General features: G+C 36.6%; 1 protein-coding gene across 1 annotated transcript in view; it reads right to left on the bottom strand.

The window, feature by feature from the left end:
• Nucleotides 1–18632: 18632 nt before the first annotated feature.
• LOC113226225 (fatty acid synthase-like) overlaps nucleotides 18633–20706 on the bottom strand; it is a 24874-nt gene continuing 22800 nt past the window's right edge. The window contains exons 33-35 of the mRNA XM_026458785.1: nucleotides 20470–20572; nucleotides 19588–19748; nucleotides 18633–19171 (exon numbers count right to left, since the gene is read on the bottom strand). Of these exons, the coding sequence (XP_026314570.1) occupies nucleotides 18734–19171; nucleotides 19588–19748; nucleotides 20470–20572 (702 nt within the window). The 3' untranslated portion in view covers nucleotides 18633–18733. The remainder of the gene's footprint in view (nucleotides 19172–19587; nucleotides 19749–20469; nucleotides 20573–20706) is intronic.

Here is a 20706-nt window from a genome sequence, read left to right as displayed (position 1 = left end):
ACTGATCAATATTAATAATGTTACTGGTTCTGAGTTAACTACAATTGTTCTCTAGATGATTCCTGTGACGGTTCATAAAAAATCTTGTAATAACGTGCACTGTTTAATGTTTTTTATTAATTATTTTTGTAAGTATCGCTTTTAAGAGAAAATATTATATGATGCGTGCAGTCACTGAAGAGCGCCACAGCTGGCTTTAAAACCCAACATCATATCTACTTTGGAATGGTGACTGATCAGGCCAGCAAACTCGGTCTAGGGTGAAATAAGACTATAAATTCTAAGCATTCCACCTACCAGGGCCACATACCAACCTCACCTGCACGCGGTGCACTCTGCATATGGCGACGGGGCTCTGGCCACACTTTAAACAGAGCATTCGCAAGGAGGGTTGACGTCAGGCAGGCGGCCAGTCATAAAACACCATGCCAAATCCGTTTACGACGCGTATTCACATAAAATACGTGTAATAATAGTGAATAATAAATGGTAATAGTATAATAAGGACAGGAAGAAGAAGAAGACGATAAGGTACGCCAACTTTTTTTATGAGTTGCCAAGGTAGTCTATTTATTTTTAATTTTGCCTTAAAACGATTTTTGTTAACAAAAACATGGAAAAACTCGTGAAACTTTTCGTAGTATGATTTTCTATGACTTTACGTGTAATGAAATGGCTCAGCGAAGCTTCGCTTAGCTTCAAACTGCTTTTGGCGATGAAGCACCATGCAATACGACTATTTATAGCTGGCTTGCAGAATTCAAACGCGGTCGTGTGAATCTCAGTGACGAATTTAGTGATAGTCGCCAGTCCACTGCTGTGAAAAATATCAATGGCAGGCATGTGACATACCATGAGATTCGGGCATCTTTAGGCATAGGCATGAGTCAAATACAATCAATACTACACAAACATTTGGGTGTGAAAAAGCTGTGCTCTCGGTGGATCCCACACAATTCGATTGAGACTCAAAAAACGGATCGCGTCCCTTGGTGCAATGCCATGCTTACCAGATTCAACGAAGGGGCGTCGAATTTGGTGTGGGACATAGTAACAGGTGACAAAACATGGATTTATAGTTACGATCCCAAAACAAAAGCAGCAATCCAGCGTATGGGTCTTTCGAGAAGAGCCGAAACCAACCAAAGTGACGCGCGTGCAAAATGCGTCTAAGCGGATGATTGCCTCTTTTTTTAGTAAAACTGGACACGTGGCTACCGTTGTTTTGGAGTGGAGAATAGTAAGAGAAGAGAGTAGTAAGAGTTGTACCGTGAATAGTGATTGGTACACAACCATTTGTTTGCCGGAATTTATTGACGAACTCCGTAAAAATAACCGTAATTTTTTTTCACGCCGTATCTTTTTGCACCACGATAATGCCAGTTCTCACAGACAACCACCCAGACAGACACATGAATTTTTGAAGGTGAACAACGTGGACCTTATGAGCCTTCCCGCGTACAGTCCCGACCTGGCACCTTGTGACTTTTATTTATTTGCAAAAATTAAGAACCAATTATGGTTCATTAAGAACCAGTTATGGTTCATTGCAGGTCCCATGGTCAAAATCATGGTCAAATGGTAAAGTGCCCGAAACGTCGGTTTGTTTGAAAAAACAAATATACGCGATTTAAATCCGGAAAAATAGTTTCATTTCCTATAATAAAATATTTGATTAGATGTCAATAATTAAATGAAAAGTGATAGGTTTAATAAAAAGTTATATGTATATTAGAAAAATAGAAAGTATGATGCATCTACAAAAAATAATACGAAAGTATCGCTAAATAAACATCAACAAAAGTTAAGAATTTGTTCGATGTCATAGCCACCGCTTTGTTTGTTATGCAGCTATTAGAACAGGTTGAACGAACAAAACGGGCGAGACGTAGAAGATTTACGTCACTCGTGGTTGAGGTAATAGTGATGGGGCAAGCGATATCGACAATAAGTGTCGGCGTATTACAGGTTTCGCAAGCGATCGACCTACCTATGCACGAAATTAAACTATTACCGTGATTTGAGTTTTGTGCTATGTAAAATTTTTTAGACAATTTCATTACGTAATTTTTGATTAAGGAAAATTTAATAATTTCATGCAAATTGGTTAGGTTTGTACGAAAAGCAGTATTATAAACAATTTTAAAGGCTTTGTTTTGGACTAATTGAATTTTATTTATTTGTAGTTTGTGTCACAGGTACTCCACACTGGGGCAGCATACGCTATACAAGATCTAACTATTGTTGAGTAAACACGAAGTTTTGTAGACTTAAATTTGACTTTCTGTTGAGAATGCGGCTTAGCGCATTCATTGCCTCAATCCCCTTCGTATGAAGTGCAGTGATGTTTTTAGACCAATTGCGAGGAGGGAACCGTCCCCTTCGTGCGACGAGTGCGGCGCTGCGGATGATACCGCGCAGCACACCCTAGTGAGGCCAGCGGGCTCTGGACAGGGACTCCGGAGCCTGCATTGAACGAACTCACTCGTCTGAGTGGCGGGAGGACAACTGACCTGACCCTCCGTTAGCGCGGGAGCCCTGGTGTAAGCTAGGGCGGCTGAGTAGCGTCGTGTTGAATGTGCACTGACCCCACGGCGCCGACTCAACCAGCGTGAGGTAAACCCGGGGGGGGTTTTAGTGGGGTAGGCCCTCCAGTCTGGAGGGAGAGTCCCCACATAACCCCTGAGTCTTCCTGGGCTCAGGGGTATCTAGAAAGATTTCCTCCCGTAAAAAAAAAGGGCTCCCGCGCCAAAGGAAGGGCGGATCGGTTGTCCTCCGACTCGCTACTCAGACGAGTGAGTTCGTTCAATGCAGGGGATCAGGCGAGCAGCGAACAGCCTTCGCCTTCTCCCCGTATGTCTGCGCCGAAGCGGGTGCGCGTCCGCCGCGTCCTCGCGCACCCGCTCCGCAGCCTCCTTTTGCGACATAACCTCTCCGCAAAAGGAGGCTACCGCCTCCCAGGACTCCTCGCTACCGAGCATTGCGGCAACCAAACCCGCCAGCGAAAGATCCTGGAAAAGAGTCAAAGTACGGCGCTGCTCATCCCACTGGCTGCACATCTCTAGGGTGCGGCATAAGAAAGAATTAATGTCCAATTTTGAAATTAAAGACTTGGGCAAAGCAGAACTTATGCTTGGAATTCATATTGAGCAAAATGCTGATGGTACTAAACTGCATCATACAAATTATATAAATAAACTGCATTGACCTACCAAAAACTATTAAAGTCATACAATATCGAAAGAAATATTTATATTTAATAATAATAATTACCAACTACTAAGGTGCTTCACGTGAATGAAAATGTAATCTTGTTCTAAACTGGAAACTCAAACCAATAGCCACCCCAACAGGCATTCACTACAACTTGACAACTCCTGTCAAAACAATCAATGACAACAACTACTACCACAACCAACCCACTCACCTAACGACTCTTATAAAGCTTTCTGTAAGTTCATAGTTCCAAGACTGGATATGTGACCTACTAATCCTCTTTGCTTTGTGAATGGAGCTCTCTTTCATGTCACATATTTTTGCAATTCTGTTGTTAATGAAAGGAAATGCAAAAGTCCCAAAGCGTTGGGCATAATATTGTTGCTACCGGTCGCGTTTTCACCTTAAATACGCGATTCCTAAGTAAAGAATGATATTCCGGAGAAGTAAGAACTTTCGCAAGCATATTAAATGCAGCTTTTGGAATATACCGCTTCCGCACACCTAGCACCTTCATGTCTTCAAATAACGATATTGTGGGGTAATAGGGCTTGCACAACATCACCTTTACTACGCTTCTTTGGGCTCTCTCCAGGTTGAACCTATACCAGGATGCAGAGCCTCCCCACACCAAGATGCAATAGCTTAAGATGGATTGACAGAGTGCAAGATAAACTGCTGTTAGCAGGCGTAAATCTGCAGCTTCTCTAAGAAGCTTCATGGTGTTTATCAGCTTGCAGACCCTGACACACGTTACTTCAATGTGAGCTGCAAAGGTCAGCCTCTCATTCACGGTCACGCCCAAGTAGTGTACGGTGGCTAATCGCAGTGTGTACAAGACCCTTTTTAAGACAATACAATGAATGCTATGGTGAACACCACTGGGTTGCCGCTCAAAGGGTACTGCGATACCTTAAAGGTACTAAGAGTATGGAAAAAGCAAGCGTGAAAAAATCGTTATGGGTTACGTTGACTCTGACTTCGCAGGCGATAGTGATCGGTGTTCCTATTCAGGATTACTATTCTTTATTCAAGGAGGAGCTGTTTCGTGGCAGAACACAAAAAAACGTACAGTCGCTCTAAGCAGAGCAGAAGCCGAGTACGTTTCATTGTCAGAAGCTGCAAAGGAAGCAGTTTTCTTAAAACGGGTCCTTACTGAAATTCTGGGATCGGATGAGGAACGGCCTATAATAACCAGGTCTCAGATAACCAGTCTGCTATTGCTATAGCCACCAAACCAGTACATCACCAACGTATAAAACACGTTGATATTCGGTATCATTTTGTATGGGAATCAGTTATGTCAGGAATGGGTAAGTATGTGTATGTATGAGATTAAAGGAGGAGTGTTGAAGCAAATAATTTATATTATTTGATACTATAATCTCATACATACAGTATATACATAAAGGTTTTTATTTTATGTTTTTACCTTAAGAGGATGGAAATGTTTTAACTCATTCAACTTGAGATGTCACTCTTATCAACAAAATGATGTCCCATGTCTGTGAATAAAAACGTTTTTTAAATATATTTTTTTTAATGTATTTACTGCACGCAAGTGTAATACTTCCAAATAAATCTTATCTTCCTTCTTCAGACTTCAGGATATCATTGTCGGCGTAGTTATTGTTGTGGAACTTTGATGTGGGTTTTTGGATATTAATAGGAAATTAAAAACGGGGAAATTATATTATTATTTAATATTTTGACATGATGACCGTCATTCATACCGACCTTCGAGTTTATCTGATCTGCAGATCGATCTATCTATATCTTTATATCTATCTCCTTCTCCACCTATACACCACGCCACTCTCACACTCACCTACATAACTCTTTCAGGTTCTTTTGATATAAACGTATTGTTCTACTTTGTCATTCTCCATCCTTTTGATTTCATACCTTCCTAATCCCACTTTCTAGCACTTCTAACACGACAAATGTAGTGTTGTTTTCCTTCTAAATGGCGTCGTAATTCCTTCTAAACGCAGAGCTTATTAATCATGTGACAGATATAATACTCATTTAACATAAAAATCGGGCTCAGTAAGAAGCATGCAAGAACCCTTGAGGTACTCTGACACCTGTGTCCAAAATGGTTCGATTGTTTTTAACCCTCGACGCAAGAAGAGGGGAGACATAAAATTGAAGCCTTCGTCTGTAAATCTATCTGTGGCATCGTATCTCCCAAACGGCTAATCTTAAAGCATTTTATTTAAAGGTAATATTATCTTGAACAGTCTGCACACTACACAACTTATCAACTACTTACAGTACAAAAAACACGTTTGGGCTCATTAATCTGGTCTCGACGAGTTGTTAGCTTATACATGGTTTTTTATGATACCAATTGACGGGACGAACAAGTCATGCGTCTGCTGATAAACGACACGCCTGTCCATAGCAGTTGCACTGCCACTCAGAGCTTTAAATGAACCACTACGCCCGTCACCCTCAGACATTAGCTGACAAGTTCCATGTGTCTGAAATTTCAACAGCAACTTTACCCTTCAAAATTAGAACGCAACTCTCATTGCTGTTTGACGGTAGTTTGAAAATAGCAGTATCCTAGTAGCGGATTCCTAACTCTTTCACAAGGAGCTCTACTCCGAGTAAAGGTTTCTTGCGTATCATTAATTGCCTATTGTAAATATTTACAAAAGTTGAAGAAAACAACACTTATATACCTTTTCGGGAGTCCTTATGCCCGACTAGTAGCAATTATGTAACATCTAAACATTGTTATGCCGTTTTTGACCTATGTACGGCCATGAATTGATTTACATCTATTGTTTATCCATAATCTAAAAGTCAAATTGTAACCAAAGCTGAAAAAGCAAAAATATCACAATGACTTCATATTACCAAATTTAATTGTTGTGCGAGTTATATTATTACTTTCTGACATAATTTCTTTGTTTGTCCTATTAAAATACGTATATGACGCGGCTACTTATTTTTGCGTGATGTCAGAGATGCCCATGATTAGCATATGATTACATATTCTGATTACCATTGAATGCGGTCCTGATGTAAATAGTTATAGAGTACTTTTACTCTATAACTGTTACAATATAAATATAAATTGTTAATATTAAACCAATAAAGTATCTTTGAAAGGGTATCATTAATATTGTCATAGTTAACGTCATGTCTGTCTGTTTTAAAAATCAAGGATGTGTCGTCAGCAAACTTATTTCGCAAAGGTCCTTAACAAAGAGCGGTAGATCATTAATATAAATGACAAATAAGAAAGGTTCAAATATTGAGCCCTGCGGATCACCCATTTTTACCGGAGTACCCAAAGAAGTCACTCCATTTATGTCTACTTTCTGAATTCTACCGTTGAAATATGACGAAACAAGTTCCAATCGGAGTAGGTATCTTTCAAAATCAGTACATTCTCTGGACGTAGTTCACAAAACTTAGTAAAGCCGCTTTTGGCGGTAGGATTGTCTTGCTTGAAAATCTAGAAAGATTCGCGTAAAAATATCGTTAAATAGTAATATTGTTGCAGTTTTACCTTCTCTCCAGTTTTCCAAGATGCCATCGAGTCTTTCATCCCTGGGCAAGTAGAAACTATATCAGGACGCAAACAAAATTATCTTATCATCCGCTCATCATAGTCTGAGATATCCACAACATGAAACTACTAACCTGTTCCTTCTCTTCAGCCAACTTTATTTCAAATCGACGACATTTTATTACGTAATCACGTTTTGAAGGGGAAGATGGCAAAGCCTGTATAGCTTTTCTTATAGCCTTTGACGCTGTTTGTGGGTATTTGTACGGTGGTTCGGAAGGCGAATCAACTGACGTGTTTGTCAAAACCGAAGTCAAGGCATTAGCCCGACATCGTTTTTGCTCTCTTTGTCTTCATTTCTTTTCTCTTTCGTATGTCCTAACGGCTTCTTGGTCCTTTCTAAACATATTTTCTTTCTTTCTTTTTTCAAAACGTTGATACGAAAATTTTCGTTTTTTGATAGTCAGTGTATACTTACTTTCTTTTTTCACCATATCTTTTGCTCCGGCTAGATTTGTTTTGATCAGACATTGTATGAACATCCGTAAACCGACAAAATCACAGTTTAAGTATAATACGTCTTGTACGGGACCAAACTAGTGTTTAAATATACAGACTATTAAGAAAAATGAAACTGCAAATGTTGGCACAATAATTTAATCACTGACAAACCCTGTTTGCTTCCAAACTATAACCAACAATCTACCCGCATGCAGTGAAAAAAATTGTGTAAACATTGATATCTCAAGACATATTTCCTAAATTATTAGTGTTTATTTTTTATTTTGAATTAAGAACCTATTTTGTTTTTTATCTTCACGCATCGAGTATATGACCAGAAATAGAGACGAATTAAGGGCCATATATTCCCGTTATCGATACAGCTCTTATAAATATCAACTCTCGTTTGCACTGAAATATAGATAGGCCAACTACTGACCTGTGTGTACATCTCCGTATATTTCAAAAAATATCATGTATTTGTTGTAATAAAAACAATATCTCTACAATGCCGTGCTGTTCTTTTCGGTGATGCAGGAAAAACAGCAAAACATCTAATTACAAAACAAACGGGATCACAATTAATCGGAAATTAAATATGTAATTTTGCAATTTTCGTCCATTATAGCAAAGCTCAAGTTAACTTATGTCGGTCGATTTGAAGTGAAACAATTGACGACATCCATTGACACCCGTCAATTGTTTCGAACTCGGGCTAGCCAATCGGAGCGCAGTTGTCACAGAAATGATATGGCAGAATAGTTTTCAAACAAATTAAATGACATTTCGTCTCTAATGTCTTCACGTAACCTAAAAACATGTCAAAAGCTCCAAATTTCAATTTTAAATTATTTTTTGTTTCTATAAAAATATCTAAATAGCACAGATTATAAGAAGTTCGAGTTCGAAGTCGAACGATTTTTGCAAAATAAAGATGAAGTTCAAGAAGACATTTCAAGAAATGTTTTTAATAAATTAAGAATTTAGGTAGTAGGCTTGCATTTTCTACAAAAGCTACGCGTTAAATATAATTGAGTAAATGACTAATACATTTATTTGATAAATAATTGCTTTGAGTGAACCATTTCTTGACCTACTTGTGAATTATTAAAATTTTGTGGCGGTGTCCATTAGGTACTTCATTAGTTTATTTTTATGTTTGACCTGTGGAAAGGAGCTTAGTTTTTTAGTTCAGTTTAGGTTAGTATATAGGTTAGATTCCAGTTTTGGTATTTCTGTTTATGGTGACTGCGTGGCAGACGGTAAATGTTATTTTTGGGTTATTAATAACAAATGTTTTATAACACTTTAGTCAGTTTTGGTTTATTATCTCCGTTCAGACTGTGGGTCGTTTATTTGATTGTCGCTCGTTTTGTGCATATTTGGAAAATTGTTAGCAGATGTTTTAGGGTTTCGAAATTTGTTTTGTGAGCTTTAAAAGGAATTGCATAACTTGTGTTACTGTTCTCGGTGTTTTTGGATAATTTATTTTTTTATGCTGACGTTCACGTAAGGGGGAGTTTAGTTTTACTTTTCAGAATTTGGATTTACCCGGAATGGATATTGAGATGAGATATTTATCTCCTTATTTATGTGTTTTGTTTTTGAAATGTTTTATTTTAGCAATTATTTTAATGGTTGATTTTGCTATTAGGAGAAATTCAAGACGTTTTTCTCTCTCAATATACTTTGAGTTGTGAGAACCGATTTTTATTATCTCCTTTGTTAAGTCCCGTATAGGGGATGAAACCGGGTTCGCGCACTTTCCGGTAACCGATTTCAATAAAACTTGGGAATTATATGTAATTCCACGTACTTTTGAGGTCGGTTTTTCAATACTCTATACTGAGATTATTGGAATATTAATATTTGATAATTCAACTTTCGTGTCTTCTTACAATTTTGCAACTTCCAAATATATATATGAACGTCAGCGTTAAAAGTTCATTTTTTATGAAATGTGGTCTGCACGAATCGAGCATGTCTGTGTAGGGCAAAATTCATATACCCACATTTTTTCTGGATGGTGAATATTTCTTTGAAAGTTGAACTTGAAGGATAATTCCGTAAGAAAACCGAGGATGGGCAAAGCGTAGTAGGCTGTGAGAGCACCTTTTAAATCAGTTATATGTTTTAAATTATATAGAGCATAAATAAATGATTATAACTTTTTGCCAATTTTCGGAGGAGAGTTTTCCAGTTTAAGTGTGAATCGATTTCAATTTCCAGCAGTGTTGTTGAGTATTTTGTTTTTATTATGTATTTATTGTAAGTATATTTAACGGGCAGTGGTGACTTTTGATGTGGTCTAAATTGTAGTTTTGTGACGGTGTGACCTCCTTACACCGTCATCCCACCTTTTTGTATCGCCTCTCTCTATTCGTATCGTATCGTTTTTCTTCTTCTACTCATATTTAAATTTTAAATTTTGAATTGTTCCATTTTCCTTCGCATTCTGATTTCATTTCTTTCGACGGTCACTCCCTGCTTGACCGCGATAGCGGATACTACACAGAAAAAAAGGATTTCTACTAACAAGAAAGAGCAATTTCTCAAAATATTTGCTAATTCTGAAAAAATATTTATTAAAAGTAATAAAATAATGTCATTACAAAAATACTGCTTATCTTTTTTTTTTACACAATTTTACTCTTAACTTTATTCTAACTTTGAGACAAATACGTTCACTTCAAGATTTTATTTCATTTCTAATCAATTAATTGGACATTACTTACATCAAGAAATTTTTACCTCTTACATCAAATTTAAATAATCTTAAATGAATCCAAAAATTCTTGGGTGTATTTTAAGAAAATATATTCTTAAACAAAAAAGAAGTAGTTTTCTATTCAGATTAATATTCTAAATTCTAGAGTATATTCTTAAAGCAGGAGGTTAGCTAAAGTGTATTCTTTAAGAAATTTGGTTACAGCATGAACCAAACTACACTTGTAACAAGCACAACTTTAACATGCAATTAGTTCCATCACGCCACTGCTAGATGGCATTAGTTGTACTCTGAAACGCGCTATCGTTTTGTTAACTTCAATAATTGTAAGTCAATGCTTCAATAGTATAAAGTCATCTCATATATTTGAAATTGTTAGTGCTTTCTGCCGCTGCTGTAGCGTTTATACGGCACTGAATGGTCCTCAAGTATTTGAGAAGATTGGTTCCGTCCTATTTCTGCTACTTTAAGGTGTGATTTCACGCCAGTGAGACATACTGTTGGGTTCATAACCCTGTAAATTTACCCTTTTTGGTATTAGAAAACATAAATATTCTGTCAAATAATGAAGTACCTCTCAATTTTTCATTCTTTTTTTTTTTCAAATCAAAATAGGACATTTATAATAAGAAATAAATATTTTGTTGAATCTAGAGTGGCTTTGTGACCTGAAGTAAATTAATTTGCTCTTGGATTAAATATTTCTTTCTTGTAACTAAAATACTCTTTTGAGACGTTTTTTTACTATTATCAAGTAATTATTCTCTACCGTCTATAGGGAGAGGATCGTTTTGTTGGATATAATAAATTTGTCTTCACAAAAATAATTTTGTCTTTTTCTAATCTGTTTTTACCGTGTACTGACTCAAATTGTCTAATTTTTTATTTCTTTTAAGTTTAATCATAAAACAATCAATGTAAATCATGTATCGACCATAATAAGCGAATAATAGTCTATGTGTAATTCAACATAATACAACCCGATAAGGGTTTTTTCTTTACTTTACCTTTTACTTCAAATTAAATAAATTTGTGGACCGGAAGATTTCTGTTTTACTGCCGTGATCCTGATCACGGTTGTTAGGGTTACAACCAACCCATTTCAGTTTTATTGAAATTTGATTATAATTGATTCTCTGTTAGCTAATTAGGCACTTTTGACAGAGTTGCCTCCAGATTTCCTTTATCTCGTTTTCGTTTGTGCACGGAAATAAGATAAACATAACGTCAGAAAAACAGTGCAATGATAATTTATTACCTAGGGCAAATCGTTAATATAACTTAGAAAAATTACGCATCCCAATATTCTGATTTATCTAATTGAGGTTTTTGAGGTTTGTATTTTCTATTTCAACATATTGAACTCCATTCGAAAGATACGACTTGAACCACTTATGTGTATTTAATTCCTCTTATTTCCATACTATAGACTTTATCTATAAGAATTTCATAATATGCTCTATAGTTAGCTTTACTTAAATCCAGAAACAGACTGTCGGTATAGTTTTTTTTAGATTTAGTATATCTAGTGTTTTTTTTGGTATGCGGTACACCGCCAGAATACCTAGTACTACGTTTTTTACGGAAGCTATATTGATTATTATCGAAAACATTGAATTTTTCAAAAAGTTAGTCTTTTTGTCACAGCTGCTTCAAATATTTAGACGAAGTAATTTTTTGGATCAGTTCTTAAAACTTTAAAAAAACTGGTTTTTTGATCGCTTCCTTAAAAGCTTCAGAGAAAATTCCTTCAGTAAATGATGGGTTAAGTAGCATGGTATATAGCTCAACTAAATAATCTAATATTAAAAATAATAATCAAAGAGCGAATATTAATATAAAAATATATATTTATTTTAATTAATATCCGCGGAATCTCTTCAATACCATAGCTTGTCTTAGATTTAAAACTTCTAATGATGGAAAAATCTTCGCGATGTTCAATGGGTCGTAAGAATAAGTGTTTTCCAGTGTTACATTCTTTTATTTTTTACATATTATTTTTTGTTTTGATAAATTACAGACAGAAATATTTTGAGCGTACAACAAATTACGTGTATATTATGTGTAGTGTAGTATGGATGTGGGCAGCGCAGGACCCGTTGGGGGAGACCTATGCTCAGCAGTGGGCGTCGTATGGCTGAATGATGTACACGTACGTACTTAAATATTTTTTGTTTTTTGTTTCTCCAAATGAATATCCAATATATTGAAAACAACTGGCAAAAGGATCTTTCTTACAACTTATAATAGAATTTGTTCAGTAATAAGATTAAAATAAACTTTGTTATTCACCTTTATAGTGACTTTGCTGTTTTGAGCTTCCTTGACAAAGTTTTGTACAAGTTACAATATCTTATGAGACTCTAAAAATGTAATTGTCAAGTCTTGTTCGTTTTAATATGCATTGTGTCTTGGTTCCGAATATAGCGGAACAATACTGGGGTCATCCATGGTTTGAAAATACTGGCTGGAATAACGAAGAACTCTAACAACACGTGTAGATATACACTTCCGGACACTTGAATCGAGCCACCTTGATTTTTTTGGTTTGGAGTACTGTAACTTGTAAAAAATCTATGTAGAAGGAAAATGTTTTGATGCAGTTTTGGAGCTGGTTTAATCAACATTCATTTAGAGTGCCACTGTTCTAAATTTGAACTACAGTTTATTAAAAAAGTCGAGTTACGTTGAAACAAGTCCATATTTGCTTTTTTCAAAGAAAAAAATCTAATCGATTTTTAAATAAAAAAATGTTTTAAATGAAAAGAAATGTTTATTTAGTAACTTGTATTGCCTCCCCGTGCATTAATGACAGCTCTCATACGGTTTGGCATAGAATTAATCAATGTCGTTATGACATGTTGAGGAATATCCTCCCATTCTTCCAAAATTACATTTTTGAGCTCCTCCGTGGTTTGCGGGGCAGGATGATGAGCTCGAACACGCCTCTTCAGCTCATCCCATAGATGCTCTATAGGATTCATATCAGGACTTCGCGCTGGCCATCTCATAACAGTGATACCAATGTCATTTAAGTACTGCCTGACGATTCCCGCAGTATGGGCCCTTGCATTATCATGCATTAAAACGAAATCTTGGCCAATAAATCCAGCATATGGCATCACGTGGTTCTCTAAACATTGGCGAATGTATCTATTGCCATCTAGGGGCGGCAGTCGTGGTCCCGTTACTACCTCTAGCTCAGTTTTGCCTTCCATAGAGATTCCTCCCCAGACAGTCCATGATCCTCCACCATAACTCACTCTTTCGTCAATACAACATTGCGCGAAACGCTCGTTCTCTCTTCGGTACACCTTACTCCTTCCGTCATTACCGTATAGTATTATCTTGGACTCATCTGTGAAGAGAACCTGGCTCCATTGATGTCGAGTCCAATTTAGATGTTCGCGCGCAAACTCTAAACGGGCTATTCGGTGTGCTCGTGTCAATTTGGGTCCATTGGCTGGCTTATGGGGCTTTAAACCACGTTCATTGAGTCGCCTTCTAACGGTCCGAGCACTTACAGCCACTCCGTGAAAGTCCCTGAGCTGTTCTTGTATTTGAACAGAGGTAAGGCGTCGATTGCGTAAGCTGGTAGTGACAATGTATTGATCTTGTCTCGCCGTTGTCACCCGGTAACGAGGTCCTCCTGTTCGCCGAACGAAGCCGCCAGTCTCCAGGTATCGATGGTACATTCTTTGGACAGCGGAACGACTTATGAGAAGTTGTGAACTCACATCTCGCTGACTTAGCCCAGATTGAAGAAGTGCTACAGCTTGCGCGGCTACTTTAGGTGAAGTATCCATAATTTTATAGCCAAAAGCGATTCAAATTAAAGAAAAAAAAAACTAAACTAAACTTTGGTTAACAAAAATAGCGAAAATTCAAACAAAATCGAAATTAAATCGCTTCAAAAGTAACTTTCTACAGCCATTATTTTTTTCAAATCAGTGACCAAGCTCGGCTTTTGTTCTTTATTTTAAAATCTTAAATTCAAATTTGGAAGAATACATACGGGAAAGACGATGAAATATGCCAGCATTAAAAATGCATAAAAACTTTTTTGTTATATTGCATATATTTTGTGTAATGGGTTTTTAGGCCCGGGAATGTAATGTGGCTCGATTCAAGTGTCCGGAAGTGTATTATTTGTGAATAATGAATTGCTACATTATAATGCAATTGTCGTCGGTATCCATATTCAGATTATGTTATTTATAGACGTCATTGCTAAGAGCGGTTTATCGGTTACACGGTGACACGTCTAAATGACCTAATACACATATCAAAATGTCAAGGCTTCGAGGTATTTTTTTAAAACATTTGATGACCCTATTAAATATTAAAATAAAATATAAATATCTATATAAATCCATTAAATTGTTTATTTAGTTCTACTATTCAGGATCAATGTAGTCCTACAATAAAGGAAGTATCGACATGATAAGAAGTTACGTATTTTATAAAACATGAAATTAACCAAAAAAGCCATTGGTGTTAAAAAATTGAATTACAAAACCCGATTTTTAGTTATTGGCTTAGAATAATAACGCACAGAAACCGAGTCCGCACACACTAAGTGAGGCAAATTGAAGCGCGCCCAATGGGCCTACACGAGCGGGCGGGCCTTCAGTGCTCAAGGTCAACTTGCCCCGCGAACAGCTCCAGAATTTTAGCTAAAAATGACGAAATTTGCGGTGCGGTAAATGAGTGTAAAAATACGTCTGACAAACATAAAATAGATACTAACATCACATTGCACAAGGAAGTAACGCGTTTCAACTTATGTTTTTATATAAATATTCACTAAAACCTAAAATTAACCTACTACTAAAACTAGCCTACATGAATTTGATTTTTGCCTCTTTTGTGACAGTTCGTTTGATATGAAACTATCTTTCTGTGCGTTATTATTCTAAGGTAATTGGCAAAAATGAGCTTGATCCCTAGACACTTGATATGTTTAGTTAGCTCAGAAAATATTAATATCTACGTATTAGAGATAAAAGATCTTATCAATTGCCTTCTTAAAGGATTAGTCTTCATCAATTAAACCATTATGTAACCTTACTTACTCCGTTGACTCAGCAACCCGAAGTGGATCTTGGCCTCCGGTACGAGTAACCATTACTCATAACTTATAAGATAGTCTTTCCTTGGTCGATCCACTTCACTGAACATAATAAACGCAATGTATTTTATCCTTTTTCAAACGTAACGGGTTATCATGACAAATTTAATTTTATGCCATGTGTTCGATCTTTGTATTAGTACCTAATAATAACAAAACTAGTGGAGTAGTCACAAAAAATCTCAACAATATATTTGATCAATTTGAGGCATCTGTAAAGATACCAGCTGCGATGAGGTTTTTCAAAAATCTCTCACTAGATGTCACTAGCAGCGACAAATGCCGAAAGCCAGTGCAAGGTTCAGTTGGTAAGAGCAATGCTACGGTGCAGCATGGTCGTGGGTTCAAGTCCCACTGAGTCGAAGAAATTTATCTTTGTATTAATAATAATAATTCTATCAAGTTTAATTAAGATCAGTTTTTATGTGATGAACAAACAGACACAAAGACAGATCATTAGAAATAAAATTTTTTATTTCGTTTCCTTCATCTTCTCCTTTCAAACTGTTCTCCTTTCAAACATTGTTTCCAAACTATATTCAGTCGGTATATTGAATATAACAAGGTCAATTCGGCAATTGACCATACTGTAGGTTTTTATTTCTGGAGAAGTTTATTCACCTATATCATTACAGTTTCACTAACTAATTTTTACAACAGATTAATACAATATCGAAACTTAACACAATTTGCTCAAACAAGAATACATTTATTTAAAAAAGTAAACCACTAATCTATAAATTACTCATGATAACTAAACACAAAACTGTAATTGCATTCAAATAATTATAATATTAACATCAGCTCAAATCAAAATCTAGCTGGACAAAAGTCACTATCGAATGTCCCGGAAATTGTTTACTAATATTAAGATAGATAAAATCCACGAACTTTGAATTGCAAGAATTTAATTACACTGGGGGTTACGGTAATTAAGGGAAGCAGGTAAGTACATAAGAAAAGGGGTAAGTGCACTAATTATCATTAGCAATTTTGCATTTGACGCAAATACATATGACAGTGATTTTAATAGTGGTTTTAGTTTGTTTTAGTGATGGAATTTGAAGGTAATGGTATGTACTACCTTAATTTATAAAACAACGTAACCAGTTACTGCCCGTTATTTTTTTACGTAATCCCAAATTTAAATGTAAATAATTTTTAGATCGGTAATTATTACCAACATGTGACACAGACCTAAAACTAATATATATTGTACCCAGAACTCTCTTCTTTCCAATAGTAATAAATCTAGGCTGTGGACTGCTGTGGAACATATATTTTTTATTTTTTTTCTGGAGCACCTCTTCGCAATCTCAAGATTAGAACTTTTTGAGGAGTGTCTTAAACATGCCAAAGAAAATCGGAATGGCGGATGGTTTGCTTTCCTATATTCAAAATATGATTTCTCCGGTATCACCGAAGATTCTTCAAGGGCGCTAAAGAAGGCAATCAGCGCATTTAATTCAAATTTAGAAAAATATGATACAAGCACAAAAAGAGCCGCGACGAATTTGGAAAAAAAATGAAGAGTGGACGTCAAAAGACTTCGTCTTTAAAGTGTCCTTTTGCCACGCAAAGCCATCTTCGTCCACTGTATCTTAAAGTCCTGGACGTCCAAGCAAAGAGTTTGAAAAGTCCAGTGATAAAACGAAAATGAGAAGAACTGAGGATTTGCTCAGTACCCGCGACACTAATCAGTTAGTGACTGCAGCAGAATTTTCAGCGCGACTCTGGGCACCGGAACTTGGCTGCTGTCGTTAGAGACGCTAAGGAAAGTCCCGAAAAATGCAAAGCCATGATTGCTACGGTCAATGATAGTGAAAACAATAGTCACAGGTGCTTATCGAAGGTAGAGGCTTTGGCTTATTATGTGGACTTAAATTCAACAAGCCAAAATGTTTTCCTCCTGAAGAAGATTTATTTGTAGATGAAGTTCGTGCAGAAATTAAACTTCAAGCTATTTTAACTAAAACAGTTAAACGTTTAATGAATGCGCAGCATGAAGTTCTTAAATCTTCTTCTTTAGAGGCACCATTCAATCTTAGAAACAAGTGGGGCTGTGATGGCAGTTCCAGTCACAGTACCTACAAACAAAAATTCACCCACAATGAAGTCACTGATGAATATTTATTTGTGTTTACCTTTGTGCCGCTTCAATTGCACGACGAAAGTGGTAACATTGCTTGGCAGAACCCTCGTCCATCTTCATCAATGTATCGTCGATCTATTAAGTTTATTTTCTCCAAAGAAACTACCGACTTTACCGTTGCAGAAACAAATAAAGTCATGGAAGAAATAAACCAGTTGCTGCCGACAACATGTAACGTTGATGGCAAAGATATAACTGTCAAGCACAAACTACTTTTCACAATGATTGATGGTAATGTGTGCAGTGCTGTGACTGAAACTTCTTCATCACAAAAGTGCTATATTTGTGGAGCTACCCCAAAAGTTATGAATGATGAATCTAGGGAGTATGTAGTTAATGGGGACATCCTTGGTTTTGGTTTATATACACTGCATGCATGGATTCATTGTTTTGAATGTTTGCTACATATAAGATACCGTCTCGATATTAAAAAATGGCAGCTACGTGATGAAGCTGATAAAGAAAATGTGAAACAGCGTTCCGTCTACATTCAAAACCGATTCGAAACTGAAATGGGAATAATTGTAGATAAACCGAAACCAAGGTTTGGGAATAATAATGATGGAAATACCGCCCGTCGATTTTTTGCGAACTTTGAGCTTAGCACAGATATTACAGGTATAGATGTGACTCTTATAAAAAATTTCACCACCATACTCAGAACTTTAGCTTCCAGTTACGATATTAACATCGAGAAATTTAAATCTTTAGCACAAGCCACTAGACATTTGTATATAAATCTTTATCCGTGGTATTACATGCCTGCTACTGTGCATAAAATTCTTGTACACAGTACAGATGTTACTCAGTCAGCTCTGCTACCAATTGGGCAGCTTTCTGAGGAAGCTCAGGAAGCTCGCAATAAAGATTGCAGAAGATTCCGAGAGCATAACACTCGTAAACGGTCACGTATTGCCACGTATAAAGATTTAATTAATATGTTGTTGCTCACATCTGACTCTGTAATGAACGGCCTAAGAGAGGTTCCCAAAAAAAAACACAGGTAGCCTCCCTTCTGAAATATTAGATTTAATAATACCCCCATCTCTAAATCTCTAAGTACTAAGAATCCTAATGTTAGTATGCATGACTTTTTTAGCGGTACCGAGAATTAGAGATTAGTTAATAGTATTAGTTAATTATGGAGTATTAGAGAATTGTAAAGTGTTAGTTAATTATAGATTATAAGTTAAGTATTAGTTAATTAATTAATAGTTAATTTGTACCTGCTACACCTATTTTCTCACTACCTGACTATACTCGTTGTTGTTGTTTTTTTTATTTTTTTAATATACTTATTATTTAAATGAGAATAGGATTTTTTTAACTAACCATAATACCACCACCCACTCTCCCCCCTCCCCTCAAAATGGGTCCCCTGAAGCTAAAATTTAATTAGGTATTCATAATAAGAAAACCCCACAAAGCAAAAAATAGCAATAAATATTTTTGTCCAGCTAGCATGTTCTGGACGTTTCATAGTGCAACGTCTTGAGAGCCAGTGAATAGATCACCCAAAATCCTATATTTTTCGCATAGATTGGCTTTTTCGTAAGCCTCTTTGATGTTTTCATCGAAATAGGTGTTGATGATTGCCGGGATACGAAGATCGAGGGCGGCGTGTGCAAGTGGTTCTTGCAGCTCGTGAACTACGACTGGTTGTTTGGAGTACTGTTGGAGTAATGTTGCTGGGGTGTCGCGAGGGTCTTCAAGTATCATCGATGGTGAGTGTAGGAGAATTACTCTAGAATTGAGCTGCCTCGGCTGTGGTTTGTACTGCAGTGCTAGCTTGATCCGCGTGTATGCAGACAAGATTAGCGTTTTCGCATACTGTGCTGAGTGAGGCACACGTCCGAGCAACAATCGCACGCACACATCTATTCTCTCTTTCCACGTGGATACCTTTTTCAGCTCCTGCAATTAAACATGAGAAGTCATTATGTTTTAGATTTTATGATTTTAAGGGTTGTGTTGGCAACTGGATGACAACAACCAATAATTTTAAACCTTCGTCAGTCGGCGTTAATGTTGTTTTCTTATATGCTTCTTTACAACATTATGCCATTGGTGTTTCTATTTAAATAAATTATTTAAATACTTACCCGACTAAGGATTATTTCACTCACTTGCAATAAACAATATTTGACTTAAATTGAATTGAAATATGCTAAATTCATTTGTACCTATCCACGATTGAGGAACTAATCTACAATACTCATTAAGTTTTTTGTCAAAAGCACTTAATTAGTCTTTCGATTCAATTAAGTACAATACAATTTATTAAAGAAAAAGTATACAATACGCTGTTGGATAAAGTATAGAGAAATCACCTCATCAAGCCCATCATCGTCACCCTTCATCAACACAAACATGTGCCTGATGACGGCGTTCTGCAGCTCCTCATCCGATTGGTACTCTCTTAGCTCGTGTTTGAGGGTCGCCTGGAACTCTTCGGGAGCGCCACCAACGCAAAACACGGTACCTTTAAGACCTGGAACAATTTTGCCAATCTGCAATCAGTTGTCATTCTTGTGTACGATAAATGGCAGATACATGGTTGTGCAGTAAGTTATAATTATTAATACCAAGATCGAACACTTATAAAAAATTCCTTCGATCCGGCCGGATTTGAACCAACGTCTTCCAGCAAACCGTACCAAACACTATGCCATCTAAGCAAGTGTAAAGGCACCTGACTGAGTGAAGAAATAGATTCCTCACAGGTGGTGCTACGGCAAAAAAAGTCGTTAATAACCAAAAACAAAGGTCGTTACAAGCACATAGGAAGATTCCTAAAGTCCGCTAGTTCCTTTCGTTGCATAGTTGGCAAGACATTGGTTCGAATCCAGTCTGATCGAAGGAATTTTTTTCTAAGGATCGATCTTTGTATTTACAATTTCAAGGAACTAGTGGTATAATTTCACCAAAATAATTTAACACCGTGGTGGTCAATAATCGTGACGTTCAATAACTTAAAAATTGCAAGTCAATAATATTTTTATGATATCAAGCGACGGGTCGGACAAGTCGTACGCCTCGTGGTAAGCGACACGCCTACCCACAACAGTTGCAGTGCTACTCAGAGTTTTAAATCGCAAAAATCTGAGGGGCATTGCCACTGCGCCCGTCACCCTGAGACATAAGTTGACAATTCCCATGTGCCTGTAATTTCAGTAATATGTACTAAGCAGATGATTTGTGCAGAAACCTACCGCAATCTTCCAAAATGGCAGCGAGTTCCAACACAACCAGAACACCGCTCTCGTAACCCAGCAAGTAAAAGTTGTCTTGAATATTCACTTTGTCTCGGAGTAACTGTAAATGTCACAACGAATTTAATAAGTCATTCTAAAAGAATTTAATTCCTGGACTAGATCAATGGGGTGCTTCTTAAGATAATTTTCATAACTTGTTCTGACTTTACCACTATGATCATAGTGGCAATGCGT

The sequence above is a fragment of the Hyposmocoma kahamanoa genome, unplaced genomic scaffold (assembly GCF_003589595.1).
Source record: "Hyposmocoma kahamanoa isolate Upper Pololo Valley unplaced genomic scaffold, ASM358959v1 185, whole genome shotgun sequence".
In the NCBI taxonomy this organism is placed as follows: Eukaryota; Metazoa; Arthropoda; class Insecta; order Lepidoptera; family Cosmopterigidae; genus Hyposmocoma; species Hyposmocoma kahamanoa.
Note: the sequence above shows the minus strand (reverse complement) of the source record. Positions and strands in the feature narration are given on the sequence as shown.